Source organism: Nothoprocta perdicaria, unplaced genomic scaffold (genome assembly GCF_003342845.1).
Source record: "Nothoprocta perdicaria isolate Ctin4 unplaced genomic scaffold, notPer1 scaffold_75, whole genome shotgun sequence".
In the NCBI taxonomy this organism is placed as follows: Eukaryota; Metazoa; Chordata; class Aves; order Tinamiformes; family Tinamidae; genus Nothoprocta; species Nothoprocta perdicaria.
Genome location: NW_020456032.1, coordinates 611,736 through 631,273, shown reverse-complemented (window position 1 = coordinate 631,273; position 19,538 = coordinate 611,736). Strand labels below are relative to the sequence as shown.

Genomic DNA, 19,538 nt, shown 5'->3' with positions numbered 1-19,538 from the left:
TGSGGCTGAGGGCGGCACCTCAACGAGGCCGAACTCCCTTGGTCCTGAGCAGCCAGCGCCGGYGCGGGCCCCTTCCCTACCCTGGTCGCTCCCTAGAACAGCTCTAGCAGCAGCAGGAACGGAGGAGCTCCTCGTTGAAGCAGGGAGGGASGAAGGGGGAGACTGATTTCTACAAGAAGCGTTTCTGCCCCTGTGTCTCTGCTGCAGGAAGAGCTGGGGCAGAGCTGGAGGCTGGTTCTGAGCCAGTTCAGCTGCACACCCTAAAAATAGCCCAGGCCACTGCTTGAACCATTTCTGCTCCAGGCTTGTAAGAGAAAAGCGGAGCTGATGTCGTGGAGCCTCCCCAAGCACCTGCTGGTGCAACAGGAACCACCCCTAGCCCCCCACCCAACCACCACCCCGGAACTAATGATGGACTCGCCCCATCTTTAACACACACCTAAACTCTTTGATTTCATCCTGTACCAGCTGCAAGTCGTTATCTGTAAGTAGAGAGGCTATTGGGACAGGAAAGGGGTTGGAAATCCAAGGAATGGATCTTCCCACCTGCTGTGGGGTCCCTGCGGCTGGGCCAGGGCTTCCTCGCGGAGCTGCTCTCTGCCCTCGCGCTCGGTGCCGGTGGATCAACCTACCTCTAGCAGCCAGGTAGCAGGACTTGAACTAACCCCTTCGAGACGACCCCATGCCTTAAGCAGCAGTTGGACAGATTAAGTGGGTTAAGTAGCAGCAGTTAATCCATGCAGCCATGGGGTGGGTGTATTTATGGTATCACAGGCTTGAAGTCCCAGCCAGATGGGGAAGCTCAGGCCAGAGAYGGCAACAGGGCAGTCAGCGGCAGGAGGCGGCTCCCACCTCATGGGCTGGGAGGGATTGACTTAACTTACCAGAAGGTAAGTCTTAAAATACGGCAGAAGGCCCAACCAGGCGCCTTTCGCGCTCTTCCATGCTCCGTGTGCCCGAGCCCTGGCCCAGGCTGCCCAGGGAGGCTGGGGAGGCTCCTGCTCTGGAGATCTCCCCAACCCGCCCGGGTGCCCCGAGCTCTGGGTGTCCCTGCTGGAGCAGGGGYTGGACTGGGTGATCTCTAGGGGTCCCTTCCAACCTCAGCCATTCCGTGATTCTGTGACGTGGCTTTGGGAAATGACCCTTTGCAATCAAGAGCTCCTGGGACTGGAAGGGAAACAGGTACAGAAAAAGTTAAGAGATTTTGCATAGGAAATCTAGAATTATCACTATTTATGAAGAACAATACATATTCATCAGCTGTTTGCTGTTAAGTCTATGGATTTACAACTTTTGATACTTAAAATACCCAGCCGTGTCCTTTCCCCCCCTCGATTTCTATCCTCTCTCTGCAAGGCACCTGTGCCACCATTCGCAGTCCAGAAAGCGCAACCCGAGGACCAGCCAGCGCAGCAGCCACAATTCCAGGTATTTGCCAGCAGGCACCAAGAGTCACAGAACAGAGTTCTTTCAAAAACCTTTAGGGATTCACACYTCAGTAGAAAACAGAAGATTAAGCAGTGAAGCTGAAGAATGCTGGCCATTAACCTAGCTCATATACAGGAAGCGGGAAGCGCTTTGGTGGTCACAGCCGCCTGTGGGGAGYGCCCGGAGCGGCTCAGGATGCCGCCCTTGCCCCACATGCCTCCATCAACGACGGCCTCACGGAGCCAGCCCCCGCRCTCCCCATTCCCTGCGAGCGCTTCCTCTCCCCAGTGGTTCTGCAGGTTTGAATGCGCTCGCGCGTCTCCAGGGCCCTTTGAGAGCTCSTTCAGCAGACCCAGCTGCTCTCCAAGGACCAGGTCACGCTCCTTCAGCTCAGACATTTCTGCTGCTCGCCAGGGTTTTGTCGCCCTCCTTTGATTCCTCCGCAGGCACTTCCAGAACTTTCTTAAAAGCCTGATGTGGAATCACCTGCCCCCCCAGCAGCCTTGAAAGCTTTTCTGSTGCTTGACCCAGAAGCACGAGAGCCAGAGAGTCCAAATTAGTTCGAACCAAGACCAAAACCAGCATTAACAGCAACCAGGTCTGGAGAGCACACAGATGATTAAAACATTTTAAAATAAATATTTTCTTATTGTGGCAATCTGTATTAAAAGAAAAAAAAAAAAAGTCAGCAGTGTTTGAAGTCTCTGGAAATCCCTGGCTATGCACCTGCAACCAGCCCCCAGCGCTAACCCAGCTTCRGGGAAGCTCTTTTGTATGTGCTAAAAATACGTCTTAATTCCACGTCCCGCCTGCTGAGCGGCCGGGAGAGGCACCGGGCGGCGGCTGCGGCGGGAGGGGGTCGTGGCCGCCCGGGCGCCTCCGGGGGCAGCGGCCGTGGGCGCCACCTCTGCAGGAACCGAGCAGAGCGCTCAAACCCATCTGAAGAGGGAYCGGGAAGCTCTACTTTGGGATTTGAAGTAATTAGAAAATGCAACAGTTTAAAAATACGGACACGTATCAATCTGCGCTGTCACCAGCATGAAAATAATAGCAGGATCTTTCCAACTTGGTCTCCTGCACAGAAGGCCGTGCGCGAGGTGGCCTTCCCAGTCAGGRCTCCCTGCAGGTGCCTTGGGGATGAGCACGGGATTTGCACCCAGTCGGCAGCCAGGGCGGCGTGGGGCCGAGCCGCGGGCGCGCGGGGCACAGCGGGGCGCAGGGTGCTGGCGCAGCGGGCGCTTCCCTGTCAGTAACGTGTGGGAAACAAGGGAAGCAGCAATCCCATCCGCTGGAGCGGCGGAAGGGGCATCAACCTCCCAACGCTCTTGAAGAAAACCCAACCGACGCAACGCAGATCAGACCGCTTCTTAAGCGGAGCAGCTGGGACGAGGCGAGCGCGGGTTCCCAAGCGCTCACGAGGACAGCGTGCGTTGCTCGCTTACCCCCAAGCCAGTGCCGAGGCCGGTGGGAAGGGCGCAGAAGAAGCGGGAGGCAGCGCAAGGCACCAACAGCGACGGCGGAGCTGCAGCAGSCCCCGGGAGCGGCCAAACCTCCGGAGACGCCAGATGGAGCCTCCCGCGCGCAGCCCTGGAGCACCGTGATGGCGGCGGCCGGAGCYCCCGGCGCTGGGGCAGGCGGCACGCGGGCGCCCGCTCCGGCACGACCTGATCCCGCTCCCAGCCATCCCGGCCTCCATCCTGCTCCAGCCCGTCCGGGCCTCGCTGCCACTCCGGGGCGTCCGGCCTCTCCCCGGCACCCTGGCCCCGGCCTGGCCCTGTGGTTCCCGCCTCCTTCCCGCGTCWCGGCCAGCGGGGCTCGAGCCCCTGCCCCAAACCCTCCCTCGAAGGCTGCAGCCGCTTGSTGAGGAACTTCCACTTGCTTAATTTGCTGAATAAAATTTAATTTTATTTAAAAAAATCTTATACACTATTATTCACCTAGCCCTAGTTGTGAACAGATTCTCACTTCGGAAAATAAACCACATTCTAGTCAACTCATTCAACACCAAATTAAATTACTAGTACTGGATTTTGTTTCTTAAAAAAAGTATGTTAAAACTTTACTTTTTTTATTTTTTAAAACCTCTAAAGAAAAACCTTGCAGTTTTACAGAAATGTTTCTTTTCAGGTTATAATTTTTTAAATGCCTGTTATAAATTCAGCTTGTGTAGAGTTTTTTCATAATTTTTTAATATGTATTATCTGCAGAGACATTGTAACAGCTCCATTTTGTGGATTAACACAAAACTTAATACAGATGTCTTGTATTTGGTCTTTAGGTAAATAGTTCCCAAAAGCTGCCTAAATAAACCACTCCAAACTGTTCAGTCCATCATGAAAAATACAGTTGCTTTTTCCTTTTGTAGTGGAAAAGGAAATATAAATAATGCATTATTATCACAGAAAATGACAAAAATCAGAGTTTAAAATTAAGCCAACTACTTAGCTTCCACTCACCTTACTGCAGAAAGAAATAAGACGTCGTGTGAATTGAAGACTGAACAGCAGCCTTACGTTTAAATTTCATTTTGAAACAGAAAATGGAATCTATTACCACATTTAAAGTGAGAAATTACCGATACATTTTAAAATGTTCAACTGCAGAACACACACTTAAAAAAAAAAAAGGTTTTTTTTTTTTTTTTTTTTTTGTTTTGTTTTGTTTTTATTATAATAATATGGTAGCCACTGTTAGAAAACCACAACAGCTACTTTTAATGGAGACCCCCCGGGGCCGCGCGGGACATCAAAAGTGTTACGGAGAAACCGGTCAGATTAATTTCTACTGATGGGTGCTTAAGCTTAAAAATATTGAATATACCTCTGACAAGATAATTTTTACTCTCTTTTTAAAAGGACTTGTGATAAAGAACTTTATCTTTTCTAAATGAAGAACAGTCTGTTATCTTAAACATACACAATATTAAGCGAGACTCTTGTTTTACTTTAGACTGGAAAAATATGCCAGGGACAGTCAAAGTCAACACAAAGTAACAAACAGCAAAAGGTAGCAGAAAGAGAAACAGATAAGTGCAGCTCTGGTCAAATTCATAGCAGTTCTTTACGTCAGTTAACGGCTCATTTACATTGTAATTTCTAATCAGTTACATGCAAGCCCAAAGAAGCATTTGATCACTACACATGGTAATAAAATTGGATTAAATTTATCAGGCAACTGCTAAAATATGAAAATTTGCAGATGTAATAAAGTAGCTTTATCTGAACTTTAACAGGACAGACAAAAGTAAATCATTCCGTTGGTTTAAAAAAGAAAAAAAAAAAACACGAAAAACCCTACATTCAKTTTTTTCTTCTTTTTTTTTTTYYTTTYYTYYTTTTTTTTTTCCTCTCCAAACAAAATTTCACATGAGAAGTATTGTGTGATTCCAAAGTTTCCGGAGTAGAAATGGAGTGATTTGAAATGTCAAAGACCCCATTATTTTGCAAAGAAATGAAAATACACCTCAAAAATTGCTAATTCCACATGTGAACAACAAAATACTGCGTTATCTACCAACAACTGCATCGGGTAGGTCAATGTGAAAGGCTAGCTGCCAAGATGTAGGAAATGGCTCCTTGCCTCTGTTCCCTTTGAGGATATACAATCGTTTGCAACCAGTTCACACTAAGCGCTTATCATGCGGCCGTTACACTGAGATCCTCAGTCCTTACATCAGCTGAGATTTGTTTTTAAAGCTGCAGCCCTCCCCAACACTGGATTTCTCAGTGCGCACAGTTCAGCAGGGCAGGGAGGAGCGGGGTCACAGCCTCTGGAACAAGATGCTTTTGCAGTTTGACTTTAAATTACCAAGTTTTAAGGCCACCTGTGTTGGGTATTTTTTTATTTTTTGTTTTTTTTTCAGTGCTGAAAGTTGAAGTCTGATCACAGGGCCCCTTTCCCCACTGCGTGAGAACATGTTCCAACGTTTTAGGTGTTATGTTAAGTGTCTCCTTTTGGCACCACGGAGTTTATTAAAAAAAARARAWAWAAWWWWAAAAAAAAAMAAMMAAAAAAAAAAAAAAGGAAAAGGAAAGAAAACTCCTCTAAGTTTCTAGTTCTGGCTGCCTTTGTCACTCACTGCCACGGGCGGGGTGTCCACGTTAACGGCTATGACTATGCTCTCCCCATCCTCCGTTTTGATCCGTTTGAGGTCCTGCTGCTCGGCCTGGTCTCCGTTCTGGCGCTTGGTGGGCAGGGAGGCCGACGCGGACGCGTGGGTCGCCAGCATGTGCAGGGGACTCGCCGCAGCTGCAGAGAGAGGGGACAAGAGCGTGAGCAGCGCCGCCCCCCGGGACGGGCACCCTGCGCTGCCGCTGAGGGCCCCGTTGGCACCGGGCTGGCAGGCGCAGCCGGGATCGCGGCCGCTCCAGCTCCACCACCTGGAAGAGCCGGTCCCAAACCACTCAACATCCACACAGGTCAGGGCAAAGATGGGAAAGGGAAAATATCTCCATTTTGTCAATGGGGAGCCGAGATGGAGAAAGGTTAAACGCCGTAAAGCCAACACGCCCGGGAATTTCCAGTGGAATTGAGCAGTGAATCCAAGTGCCCTCCGAGCAGGGCCTGGCCCTGCAGACTGCTCTGAACACGCGGTTCGAGCTGGCAGGGCGGCACCAGCCCAAGCTGCTGGGCACAAGCGACGCCACTCGCAGAGCCACGAGATGAAGACGCATGGAGCACCAGCTTCGCGCGAGGACTTGGCTTGTGCAGCTGGCTGTAGCTCTATTTAACAGCCCATCCCCATACTGCTAAAATAACAGGCAGCATAACCAGGCAGTTGTGGCATTTCATGAAGTTTTATCCAAGCACCAAAGCAGCCGCTCTTTTCTGCACAGGCTCCCTCTCTTCAGCCGTACCGCGGCGGCGTTCCCCGCTAGCACGGCCTGCACGCGAGGTGCCAAGGACGTCTTCTTTGTTAGACTTGTTTTAGTTTCTCTTGGCAGCTGTAGGTGACGGTGCTTGAACATCAGCACTGCAGGATTTTCTTCCAAAATACGAGAATTTAGTTTGTTCTGGGTTTCACTGCTTTCAAGTAGACGGGCAGGGAGTAAAAAGCCCCAGCAGSCTGTGCTGCTGGGGACGAGACCTGAGAGCTGCAGGGGCTCCGCTGCCCGTGTCCCCGCACACAGCACGTGCAAACACCCATCCGTGCACACACACACATCAGTGGGTGTATTTCTGTAGACTTAGCCTCCCTTCGAATGTTTTGCCCAGGAACTGCCTSCTTTCCTGCTGCCTTAGGAGCTACTGGGACAGAGACACCAGGAACRGGAACAGGGCTGAAACGGGAGCACCTTGCAGGACATGTAAGCCCAGAAATTTCACAGCAAAGAGCCCTGCGACTTCAAGTGCCCCCAGCACAGGCTCAAACAGGCAGCTGCACTAGAACTGTGTTCCTGCACCGAATCAGATGGCTCAAAAATGCTGAGCAGCTGCCAGGCTCTCCTAAGGAAACACGGTGACATCTGCTCAGCCTTCAGAGTCAACAACAAAAAAAACAAAAAGATTAAAAAAAAACACTTCTAAAATACTGTTTTCAGTGTATTTCCCATTACTTGGCTCCATTCACTCACCACCTTCTGACAAGAAGAGTGTAGAGTGATACCTGATGCCAACGGATTTGCTTTACTGAAGCTGTAAGTGAAGTGGAAGCACTGATCTACAGGTACCAAAACTGGGTAGGAAAACCAATGTTCTGAAGGGAAAAAGGGCAAAAAAGGAAGCAAGCCAAACCATTTACTCCGTCAGTAAGACTTCAGAGATGAAACGTATGTAATAAATTGACTTAAGAGCCTAAAATTATTCCCGTAAGACTTTTTCAAGACAGGGAYGTTACTGCAGTACCAGATAACATTATCTCAAAGTGAAATTGTTGAAACAAATTACATTCACCCACAAACCAAAGCTAACGCCTCTGTGCGAGCTGTGATGGAGCCTTCACTGCCACCCACGGCGGCTGCCGAGGCTGCCAAGGGAAAGGCCACGTTCAGMCACACAGGGACCGTCTCCAAAGCTCCCCGAACGCTTCTCAATGCAGCATCTTGCTTGCCACAGCTTTGATACACAAGTGGAACAGCCAGTCTGGAAGCCAAGTTCCGTGCTGCTCTCCTTCTGGCTGGTTCTTGACCAAAGCACTGGGGAGCAGTTATCATTTTAATGGCATCTTAGTTGCTTTAGAGCAACTTCTTTTAAAAATTGTTTTTATTCTGAGTTTACTGAGGARGGAAGATGGGGGGTCATCACTGAGTGCATCCCTATAAGAACCCCAAAAAGAATAAACAGCAGCTCAGGTAAGCATCAACGAGAAGAAACGGGAATTCTTACCCAGAGGGAGGAAACAACCCCTTGCAAGGTTGTAACCTACCTTCTTGTGTGCAGCTTTGATAGCATTCAGAATAATCACAAAAGGCACACGACTGCAATTCCAAATGACCCAGCACTGGCCACTTGGCCAAGTTTTAACACTCACAAAGCAAGAGACTGTTTGGACGCCATACGCACCAGCGTTGCCTTGTCCTTGTATCGCAGTGGTGATGGGTACTATGTGCGTTCCGTTCTGCGTTACAGTTTTTATTGGTAGCTGGTGTTGACCTAGAGGTGCCTGTTGCACTATAGTAACTGTCTGTAGGGGTGTGGGCTGAGATGTCTGAATGATACGACTAGCAGCTCCTATTGCAGCATGACTAATAGCAGGTATAGGCTCCACTTTAACTGAAAAACAGAAGAAAAATCACTGTTAAGCATTAAAAACAAAACAAACTCACTTGATTTTATAAAATCAGATCTTGAATGAAAAAGAATATTCTCTTTTATTACTGGCCTCAACATATCAGACAAATTACATTACAAAAATCTGAGAAAATAGGCAAAACCAACAATTCAACCAAGCATTTCAGGTRTTCATCTTGCAGGACATTTCGACCCCCAAGCCGCACGCTCCTCTCACCTTTCACTTCCTTGTGGTCTCCGTTCTCTTGAGGTTCCACCTTGGGCTGGGTTACCACCGCAGCTTGCGTGACAACCGCCTGTCCAGCTACCGTGTAAGTGTTTGCTGGTGCTAATCCACTCACGTTTGTGACGGACACAGCTGGTATCTGGTGAACAACGTGAACCGTCTGCACTACAGGCTGCTGGGATGTTGTTGTCGTCACAGGAGTTGCAACAGTGTAGGTGACAGGTTTAATAGTTTGTGGTAGCTGCCGTTGTACAGTAATTAAAACAGGTTGGCTAGAGAGAGGTGATCCTAGCAAAAAAAAAAAAAAGGTAAAAATTAGGCTGTGATTGGAGCACTTTCTGCTAGGACATTAATCCTTTCACACWTAGCACAGAAGCCTCGAAGGACTGACTGCTGCTTGATTCAACAACCCAAAAAATAAACCTGACTATAAAGATTAGGACACAGGGCTATTCTAAGCACAGCCAGACTGCCAAAGCTAGGCTTATAGTTGCTTGCTAAAACTATTACTTCCCACAGGAAACTAAGATGAGCTTCAGGAGTTTTGTGGAGCACTTCTGCAACTGCACAAAAAACAGGACCCGAAAAGCCTGGTTGCTGCTGCTCAACTTTGCTGCAAAAAAATCTGGAAATATTAAGATAGTCACTGAAATTCTGAAGGGAATATCACCAAAAAAAAAAAAAAAAAAGAATGGAAAAACATGTATCAACTAGAGTAATGGAACAAAGGATTCCCTTTCCCACTACCCCCTTGGAAGAAAACTCTTATCACGGATGAATCCATGATARGAAATACTCAGAAATTCTGTTAAACAAGGCATTTGGTTACTACTGTAACCCATGAATCTATTTTTTCTAAGCGAGCCAGAGCCTGTTTCCAGGGGAAGCGATGGCCGTTACAAGCCCGCGCGGTGCTGCACGGCGTGGGAGCACCGAGGCGCTGGGGCTCCGCACAGCACCCATAACAAACCCTGCTGGGTGTCGCGGGCGCTACCGGGCGYGCTCACCTGCTTCCCAAGGCTTCGCTCCCACCGTCATCAGGTTACACGCAGGCTGGTGTTTTGCTGTCCACGCGAAGCGGCTCCAACACACCAGCGCCCTCCCACCCGCAGCGCTCCGCGGCTTGCCAGGCTCTCACCTGGGGCACTCTGTGCAAATCGTGCTTCTTGTATGACCGCTAATTTTGGCTGGATGGCGCTCGGCTCGGGCTCCATGGGGACGGGCGATCCTTCCCTGGAGAGGCTCTCGGGGGTCTGCACTCCGCTCGAGTGTGCGGACAGCACGCCGGAGTGGTTGGGAGAGGCYGGGGCACTTCTGTGTAAAAGCCAAAGCAGCGGCCGATGTGTTTTAACCACCCATGGCCTCGCTGGAAAGCGCCTGCATGGGCACCTCCGCGTCCCAGCGAGCACGCTCATGCCCGCTGCCCCCGGCCGCRCCACCTCCAAACCCCAAGCGGCACAGAAGGGCCGGTGCTTCCTCGGGCTGGCCGTCCACGCAACACATGGAGTGTTAGCAGCGTCTCCCCTAGGGAGAATGCTGAGCAAACCCTGCCCGAAGGGCAAGCAGGAAGGCAGCCTGCGCCTGCAGGAAGGCTCCGGCTCCGTGGTGGGTAACTCAAAGCCTCGTTATTCCCCCACCGCCGGTAGCGCGGAAATGCTGTCCAACAAAATGCAGACTGTTGTTTGGAAGAAAGAGCTCAGATGTGGTCATTTGCTTTGCCTAGTGAACGGGGCAGCCTCCTCGTAAAGCCAAGCCGCACTCAAATACCGCGTCTGGTCAAAATTAAAGGAGCTAAACCAGTGACTGTAGAGCAAACGAGCGAGCCCGCGTCAGCCTGGCAATTAAACAACAGCCAGAGAGGGGTGTTGAGCTGGTTTTCCTTACCTAGAAGAGAGTGGTCCCAGAGGGGTTCTAAAGCAAGGCACTCCCCTAGGCCGCCTTTTCCTAAAAGCCTGCTCTATTAATTTGCTTTCAGAGGCAGGGTCTATCCTCCAGAATGAGCCTTTGCCTGGTTCTTCCTGGGAACGCGGGACTTTGATGAAATAACGATTCAGAGAGAGATTGTGGCGTATTGAATTCTATGGAACATAAAAAAACAACGCAGAATTCACATAACTTTTTCTCAAGTCAGCACACGGCCTCCCGCAGCAGCCTGGACCATAGGACACTCAGGGCACAGCTCTTAATTCCTTCACACAACTGGCTCAAGTGCCATGAGGGCAGCGCCGCCAGCCCAGGAAAGGCCCCTGGCACCTTCCCCCCCCCCAAGTCTTTCCCAATCATTCAACAACAGTTTGCTAACCAAGTAGTGTCAGGAATCCCGTTTAACTCTCTCGAAATTGCATCACTACCGATTATCTGAGTACAAAATAGTTCCCAGGTGTCCAAGAAAGTGTCAGGTGGTTTGGAGAGGACGACTAAAACTCAGCAGACACCGGCTGCAGTCCTGCACGATAATCTCCGCAATGCGTGAGGAAAAGGTTAAGTTATACAAGCTGCAAGTGCAGCTGGATGGCTGGGAGTGCCCCCGTCCAGGCTGCCTCAGCAAGGACACCAGAGGTTCAGCGTGTTACAAAGAGCAACGTGTGGCAGCAGCGCCTCGGCGGGGCCTTCCTGCCCCGCTCCTGCACGCTGCTTTATCCTCATTTGGCTGCAAAAACACAAAACGCTTTGRTAGAGGTGTAGGAAACAGCCAATGAGCTCAAGTAAGTGCCCATATCTGTGCTCAGCTTTGCGCATGTCCCATTTTTCAAGTGTATAAATTCAAAACCTTTCCCGAAAAATGGGAAAAGCAGCAGCAAAAAAAGCTTTACATCACAAGAATGTCTTCAAAAATTGCAAAAATGAAACACAAATCCTTTTTTTCAAGGCCATTTTTTTAAAAACGTCCGAGTTCATGACTTTGGCACCAAGTTTCAAAAACTTAGGGCAATGATAACCATTTATGGTTTCTTAAATGCAAACCAATAAAACCAGATATGGTTTTCCCTGCCAAAAAGTGAAACAGAAGAAACATGCCAAGAACATGTGTATGAATTGTATTTATGCTAGAATATATATGCTAGAATAAAAGATGAAATCCAAAAGGACCTGCTAAAATAAGGTCAAGTGAGAGGACTCAGGTTCCCTACAAAATCAGACTTTTATATAATGAAGGACAGAGATACCTCAAAACTGTTTAGGGAGGTGCAGAATTTATGTACTACGGACATATATGTACTATATATTTTTCATAATACATACATGTATTTTCAAATATTAAGGTATCAATCATGCTATTTACACTAACTGTATTGTAATACCTCGAGGCCAGCATGGCTCCTGAGGTCCAGGCTATACCTGTTGGCCTTCCAGCACCGTATGTGACCACTTAGTGAACAGCAGCTCATTTTCAGCTTTCTACTTGCCTTTATGAGTCTTTTATGAGCAGGCACTAATTACTCTGGAACATAGCTTGTGCCTGTGTCCACCACCTCATTTTTCCTAGGTGTTATTCCCCTAAATATGCATGCTGATCTAATACCAACGTTTGAACAACGTGTAACACCACGTGCATGTATTTGGTTACAAGGCGCTTGCGTGAAAGGAGTGCAGTACACACAGATATTCAGGAGAGTAAACGAGAAGCACAAGAACATCTTAAAAACGTGGTCCTAGTGAGAAGAGAGACCCGCTGGTGCAGCCACAGCCGGGATTCCGCGTTACTTGTGTGTAAAAGGGGCCGATTCAGACCACCGGCTTCTTCCCAGTAAGAGGCACTAAGTCCTGGCCTAGGTAAATCATTAGCAAGAAGTTAATAAAAGTGACATGCCCAGCTGTATATTGGAATTCTTGTGAGAGCAATGCAGCTTTCATACAGGCGCCAGGACGAGCAAGTGCAGGACTGACACTGAAGAGCTGCTCCTGTGCCAGGGTCTCCGGCCTCCCACGGGTGCAGCGTGCAGAGCGCTGGCACCTCCTTGCTCTCCCCTCCCCTGGCCCCTCCAAATGTTATTCCCTGAACGTAACCCCCATGCRGGCTGTCCAGCAGGGAATGAGCTGTGTGACGGACAGCGCGGGCTGGGCACGACCSAGCCCCGCCAGCCGCGCCGCTAAAAACGGCACCAACGGCCCCGGCCTCCCACCCCATCTGCCAGCAGTCTGCCAAGCTGATTCATGCTCCGTTAGTCATCCTGGCAAACGCTGAGCTTGCTCTCGTTCAAAATACACAGAAAGCAGAAATTATTTTTTCTTTTTACAGTATTTGGGGTCTGGTGCAGCCAGCAGGGAATGAGCAAGTTCACAAACGGGCAGCGYTGCCCCGGTGAGAAAGGAACCTGCCAGTGTGGGAGAGCAGCAGGTCTCTGTGCTGCACGGCTGAGACCACTTCCAAATAAGTCTGCACGTCTAACATTTAGTGTGTTCATTTTATCTTAAGATGGGAATACACATGTGCACACAATTATAAGCTACAGAACCCAGCTATGTTCCTAGATAGCATGCATATTTTCAAATCCACAGGACTAGTTGTGTTTTTCTTCCACAGAAGTCTGCCTGCAACCCTACCAGAGGTTTGGAGACTGTGTTAAAGGAATGTTTCGGGTGCAGGATGATTTAAATTCTCTGCTCTGTTGGAGCTCTTGCAGAGAAACAACAGCACACAAACATTTTAATGTCCCACTTGTATGACAAATGGTTTTTAAGAGGGGCTGTTAGGCTCAAACTGAAAATAAACTTACATGTTTTAMACAATGTCAATGACCTTTTAAAGCCACCAGGATTACTAAGAACTTAAAAAAATAAAAATAAATCAAATTTACCTGCCAGCCCTTGTCTGCTGTCCTGTAGTATGGATAATTTTTAGTTATGTGCGTATAAATTCCATTTAGTGTAAGCTGCTTATCAGGTGCCATTGTAATTGCTTGTACTATTAACTGTGCATAGGAGTAAGGTGGCTTAGAGTCATCCTGTACAAGAGGAGAGAAAAAAAAAAAGTCTGCATCAATAAGCTTTAAAGATGCACACCCCGCCTTCCTAAACTAAAGTAACAAAACCCAATTAATTGGATTTAAGGCATTTCTTCATAACCCAAATCTTCAACCAGAAGCAGCTGCTAATAACATTCAACTCTTCTGATTAACAGAACATAAGATAATCATAAATACTGCAAACACAAATTTTGAAGAATGCTAATTTTCAAATGCCTATAAACAACTATATTAGTAAAAATCGATACTGTCCCCTCCCGAACAGGGAAAAAAAAACAACAAAACAAACGCTGCACCTGATCACAAAAACCTCTGTGCTGTTTTTCAAGCGCTCAGCGACAAATTGAGGCTTCACGCAGACAGTTTGGCAAATAAAATACCCTGGCGTTACCTTTGCTTTAGACTGGACTAGGGATGGCGACCGCCACCACYGCTTACCTTTGGGCTGTCTCCACCCGAAGCTTCCTTGTCGTTCTCCGACTGCGAATTGTCTGCCATTAAATGTAGGTCAGCTGGTATCACACGACTCATTTTGTACCCTGAAGAGCCTGCACCACGGGGGCTAGACGGGCAGGAATTCGCAGCACTGTAGAGCATAAAGAGAAGATCCTACTATTTTGTTATACAGTATATCACCACATTATGTCTAATCAAAAAGCTTTTCTTCTGCTTTCTTCCCCCTCCAGAAAAGCCCACCAACTAGAGCTCCTGGCCTGCAGTTAAGTATCTGTCACCATTTCCATTACAAATCCCGTTTTCCAAGCATTTCTAACTCATCCACTGGAATTAAAATCACTAGAGGAAGAAACCTGTCAAACACGACTCAGATGTTCCTCCTCAAAGGAAAACGGACTAACTGATTTATTAGGCTGCATTGTATTTGTGTAGAATTTGCCAACAGAAAAGTCCATTTTAACTGCTGAAGCAACCACACATTTAGRGACACTCACTGAAAACAAGAAACAGACCTTGCGTGAAATTCCTGACATATGCTTGCATTCAGTCTGCTCAAAAGAGAGCAGCTCTCCTCATGTATATTTGCACATTGGAGAAAATATAACGCTACAAGCCACGAGAGAGAAAAAAGGTCTTATTTAAATATAACACTACATGATTTTAAGTGTTTGCTGGGGTGTGTATACAAACACATACATTTATATGTTTAAAAAATACACAAATACCTATAAATATGATACATTAGCACTGACTGGTCTAGTTTTACTCAGTATTAAGTCAACTGAACAAATATGGGAAACTGTTACACAGGAAAAATCATCGACAAAYAAGTGAATTAGGATACAGGAATATTTTTTACAAAAAGTATGTACGTTTTTGAATAATTGAAGATAGAGTTGAAGTCAGTCAACTGTGTGTCACATACATATATATTAACTGTCAACAACTGTCATATCTATCTCTTTCTATATATATAGTTTTAACACACATTATATAGGCACGTTAACATAAATATATATATATACACACACACTTTTTTTTTTTTTTTTTATGTGTGCACGTACATACGTATTAAAAAAATTGGGTTCAAGCTTCTCATCACCAGAAATCCTGCACCAATGATTTGCTACTTGTGACACACTGTGCAAGGAACACTGGATTTCTAGAGCTCTGCATGGAAGAATCCTCAACTAGAGCCAAAAATATGTAACTCTCTTTTTCTTTTTTTTTTTTTCTTTCCTTTTTTTTTAAATATAGGTCACTGCTGTTCTATGTTTTCATATACCAACTGACAACATCCTACTGAGCTCCCTTTAGCATATATTGACAAAGCGACACATATGGTATAATCAAAGCAAGTTTACAAGTCTTCTACAAAACAGGCTGATTTGAAGAGAAACTGTCAAGCTTTGCTCTCAAAATAGATTCAAAACTGTCAGCTTTTTCTTCCCCTGTAATAAACTGTAGCTCAACAGGTKCATGAAAGCCCTGAAGAGAATCACAAAATTGATAGTGAGGCAAAGACTGTGATGATGTATGYGGTATTATCTGAAATATTTATGAGCTGCTCTGTCATTTCTTGGGCAAGATATGTTTCCCCTGAAGTTTACTAAGAAAATAAACCTGTTACACAGTCAAGTCTAGATCTCTTTTCTCTCTAATTTCACTATTGACATGGCGGACACTCAACACTACAGTATTGAGATCAAGATGCTGGCAAGCAGGAAGTGAATTATCATTATATTCATATTTCATTAACAAGATCTACAATTAAGAAGAAAAAAATAAGCATATGATTTTTGCAGTGCTTCACTCAAGTGAAGATACAGGATGTAAGAGAGGAAAACAAAACCTGCAAAAGCTCGTATGCAATTTCTGAAACACATCCTTCAGCTCCATTCACATGAYATTCTTGCTCCTGAACTTTCTGACTTTTAAAAATTTGGTCTGAAGAAGTTCTGTGAGTTTGAGAGGACTGCTAGCTTATGCTTAAGCAAATTTGCTCCCAAAAAAGAAAAGGCAGGTGACAGCTTCAATTACGACATTAACCAGGACAGCAAGTCCCGAACCCAAATTACCTCCCMATGCAAAAAGCTTTTCCTGTTCTAAACTCCTCATATTACATTTAATGATGTTCCAGGAAACTTCCATTTACTTCCAGCAAAGACTACTCAAGAACAAATCCTCTCTGATGCCCGAGATCAGTTTGTTTCCCATTGTAATGATGAACAGCTGGTAAAAATAGTATCTTTTTTTTTTTTTTTTTTCCTCCTGTTGATGAGCTTAAGGAGGCTGTGAGGATCAAAACACTTTGACACTTTATGATATGTGTAATTAAGTCAGCGGATATCAAAATCCTTCAAAGGGGATCTCAATAACCGAGATTTATCTCACTGAAAGGATTCCCATAAGCAAAACAAAGCTAAAAAGCAAAAACTAATCTAAACTTCTTGAGGTATGKGCAAGGCGAGAAAAACTGCCGCTCCTTTGCTGTCCTAGGAGCCCGAATCCCGAGCCAAGTGCTACACGTCTCCCCAATTCACCGGGAATCCGAAAGGCTGCTCACGTAACCATCCTCAGAGGCGGAAGCCACGTTCTCCGAGGGCGCTTACCCCGAGCTTCAACTTACATTTAAGCACAGCAGCAGAACACTTAAAGCGCGAGCCGCGCGGCGCGCACGGCCACAGGCCCCGGGCGGCTCCGATACCTGATGGTGCCGGTGGGGGACGGGAGGGGGCTGATCAGGTGCGCCATGTTGTCTGGAATGTTTATGGTGAGGGGCGAGATCTGCGGCTGCACGGGCTTCACCGGCGACGCGGGCGCCTCCGGCTTTTCCCTCTTGTCGCTGGACAGGGCTGTGAACGTGATCTTGATGTTCGTGCTGGGAAACCTGAAGGTACAGCTGCAAAGAAAAAGGAAAACACACGGTATAAGCGACTTGTTTGCTGGAAGGAACGACTTCTGCGCAACTCGTGCTGGTGTCTTCGGTAACTAACTGTGAGCACCAGCATTTAGAGATGTCCAATTGCTTTTTTTTTTTTTGTTTTGTTTTGGTTTTGTTTGCTAAATTTGGAGCAGAAATATAAACAAATCACTTATTTGTGACAAGCATCTGGCCCATCTCTGCGGTTCCTGCAGGTCACCCCGATCTCCCCGCTGTCCCCAAAGGAGGCCACGAGGCCGCTGCGCAGCAGTAACGAAGGAGCAACGAAGGCCGCTGCACCTGCGAACAAGCGAGCGCACCTGTAATATCAAAACTAGGGGGAACACAAATGCCTGCAGAAAGGAGGCCTCTGCAGTCTCCATACCTGTCTAAAAAGCTTTTTTTTTTCCTCCTCTCCCATTCCTAAAAACACTCATTTAGTTAAACATATCTCAGTTCTGCTCCTCAGCATTTGCACATTTGTGGGCTATTTTGCTGTTGTACTACAACAGATATATTCCGTATTTACATTTGAATTTAACAGCTAATGTTCCATAAATTGACCATTTTTATAGATTACTCGCTTCTACATTTCTCCTGCCTCCCTCAAATTTAAATGATAATCTCAATATTTAGGAAATAAACGATGTGYAAATATTGCGGAGGGTTTTTTTTATTTGCAAAATATAATTCATGCACCACGTGCCTCTGCACAGGGCTGTGCGCAGGCCCTCGGAGGCCAACGCGCAGAAGAGACTATTTATGACCTCTCAGTAAATACAGCTTGAGCAAACAAGACGCTTTATTTTCCCTCAGCAAAAGCAGCCCCCAAACCCGGCCCGGGTACCCCGACTCCCTGTCTTGCTCAAATTAAACTGTTTGAGGGCACTGGCACCGAACATGGTTGTTTTTACCCCGCCTTGCGCCCAAGGCAGAGGCGGCTGCCAGCCCTAGCTGGAGGTGGCCCTGGGAGGAGGCTGTCAAAGCTGTTCTGTGGGGCGGGCGTCGCTTTACGCSGCGAGGCCGAGCGAGGGCTCTGGAGCAGGGCCAAGCCGGCGCTGAGGCGCAGGACGCGCCGCAGAAACAGAAGCCATCCCCGCTCCGAGAAAAACCCTTCCCGAGTGACGCAGGAACGGGGAGGAGCGCGCGACTACACGTGGAAAACACGGCGGCTCTCACATGTTTTGCTCTCTCCCTTCTTCATCTAAGCGTGGYTTAGAGCACGGGGTTGCAATGGCAGGGGCTTTGTGCTGCGTTTCTCGTCACACACGGGCACACGTGCTGTGATGTTCCCCCAACACACCAGATACCCACCCTGGGCACTTCGGAGGGAGGAGGAAGAAGAGCCAAAGCAGCAGCACAGGCCTCTCCTTCTGCCCCGGCCTTGCCTGCCCGTATGGCCCGCGGGCACATTTAACAGGCCACCTATTTCCAGGACATGTTCCCAGCACTAAATGAGGAGACAACCCCTGCCAAAAGCCCGCAGGTGCACGTCAGCAGGGGAGTTAAACAGACCCATTTCTGGGTGTTCACAGTCTTCAGGAACTGCTCGCTTTACTTCTGCCCCATAGGAAGTATTTTTATCTCTGTATCACTGCAGCCACAAGCTAAAGGGGCCTCAGATGTTTTGCTAATAAAAAAACCCAAGCGGTTTCTGAACATTTCAGGTAATGACGACACTGCTCCTCAAGCCAACATGCAGGTGACAGTTGCCAGAGGTGTCTGTTGCCAGAGCCTTCACAGTGAATAGGAAACACCCATCCCTGCAGGGAGCTGGACYGGGAGACCGGCTTACATTTCAGGATGAGCTACGGATTGTCCGAGGCTCCTCCTGACCTGAGCATGCAGCTTGGGACCTTTTAGACCAGACTTTTAGGAGCAAGGCAGGAAGACATGGTCGTAGGTCAAGCTGCTCATTCACTGGTCAGACTTCTCGCCTAGCAGGCAGTGCCATGAGGCAGATAGGAGGCTGAGTACCAAAAAGACACAGAAAGACACAGAAAAGGTATGTTCCATAATCACACTAACAGGTACATATTAAAGAAAGAAAACCACATTACTGCACGGTCTTAATGCATTATCTGCCCTGGAGACACGCGGTGCTGAGAGGATCTGCGAGCTGCTTCATCTTCCTAGGTGAGGCTGCAGCTCTGGCCCAGCGCAGAGCTGCCCATCGAGCACGACACAGAAGGCAGGAGCTCTSACCCATCAGTCCGTGGTCAGGAGATCCAAAACGTGAAGGCAACGCTGCCAGACTTCAACACTCCACCTGCTGTGCTTGGAAGCACAATGTTCTTACAGACGACTCCCCCATCTCCACGTGCCCCAAAGGCTACTGCATCAGTTGCTGGATTCATGTTTGCAAGCAAATCTTCTGATAGCAGCATTGCTGGCTTTTTTTAATAGTTGAAATACAGACAAATGCAATAAATGAATAAATAATGCATCAATGGAAACATATGACATCGTTTCCATCGTTTTGGGTTTGAGCTCAGGCTTTCACTGCCCGTGCTTGAGGGGAAGCAGCAGAGCCCGCTCAGCCTCGTTTGCGCTCCTGCTCCAAGGGCTCGCTAACGTTTTATGGAACACGGCCACAGCAGAGGTGCTAGAGAAGAGCTGCATCCACACAACGTGCTTGCAAAAATAAGTCAAAATCTGTTCTCTCTACACCTCATCTACTCAACCAACTACCATTTTATCTTGCTAGGAAGGAGATCCCATTAAAGATAAGAAATCAAATCAATCCCAAAGACCGATCAAACAGATCGCTAAGGAAGGTTTACAGAGGAGCTGTATTTAGAGGTCTGTG

At 47.6% G+C, this 19,538-nt stretch overlaps 1 protein-coding gene across 1 annotated transcript; it reads right to left on the bottom strand.

Moving 5' to 3' along the window:
• Positions 1-5,438: 5,438 nt before the first annotated feature.
• FOXK2 (forkhead box K2) lies at positions 5,439-16,700 on the bottom strand. Its single transcript, XM_026051442.1, has 8 exons — positions 16,514-16,700; positions 13,789-13,936; positions 13,183-13,329; positions 10,268-10,461; positions 9,522-9,697; positions 8,375-8,671; positions 7,930-8,139; positions 5,439-5,676 (listed from the first exon to the last, which is right to left on the bottom strand). The coding sequence occupies exons 1-8, from the start codon at positions 16,558-16,560 to the stop codon at positions 5,480-5,482; spliced, it is 1,416 nt and encodes a 471-aa protein (XP_025907227.1). The 5' UTR covers positions 16,561-16,700; the 3' UTR covers positions 5,439-5,479.
• Positions 16,701-19,538: the final 2,838 nt, after the last annotated feature.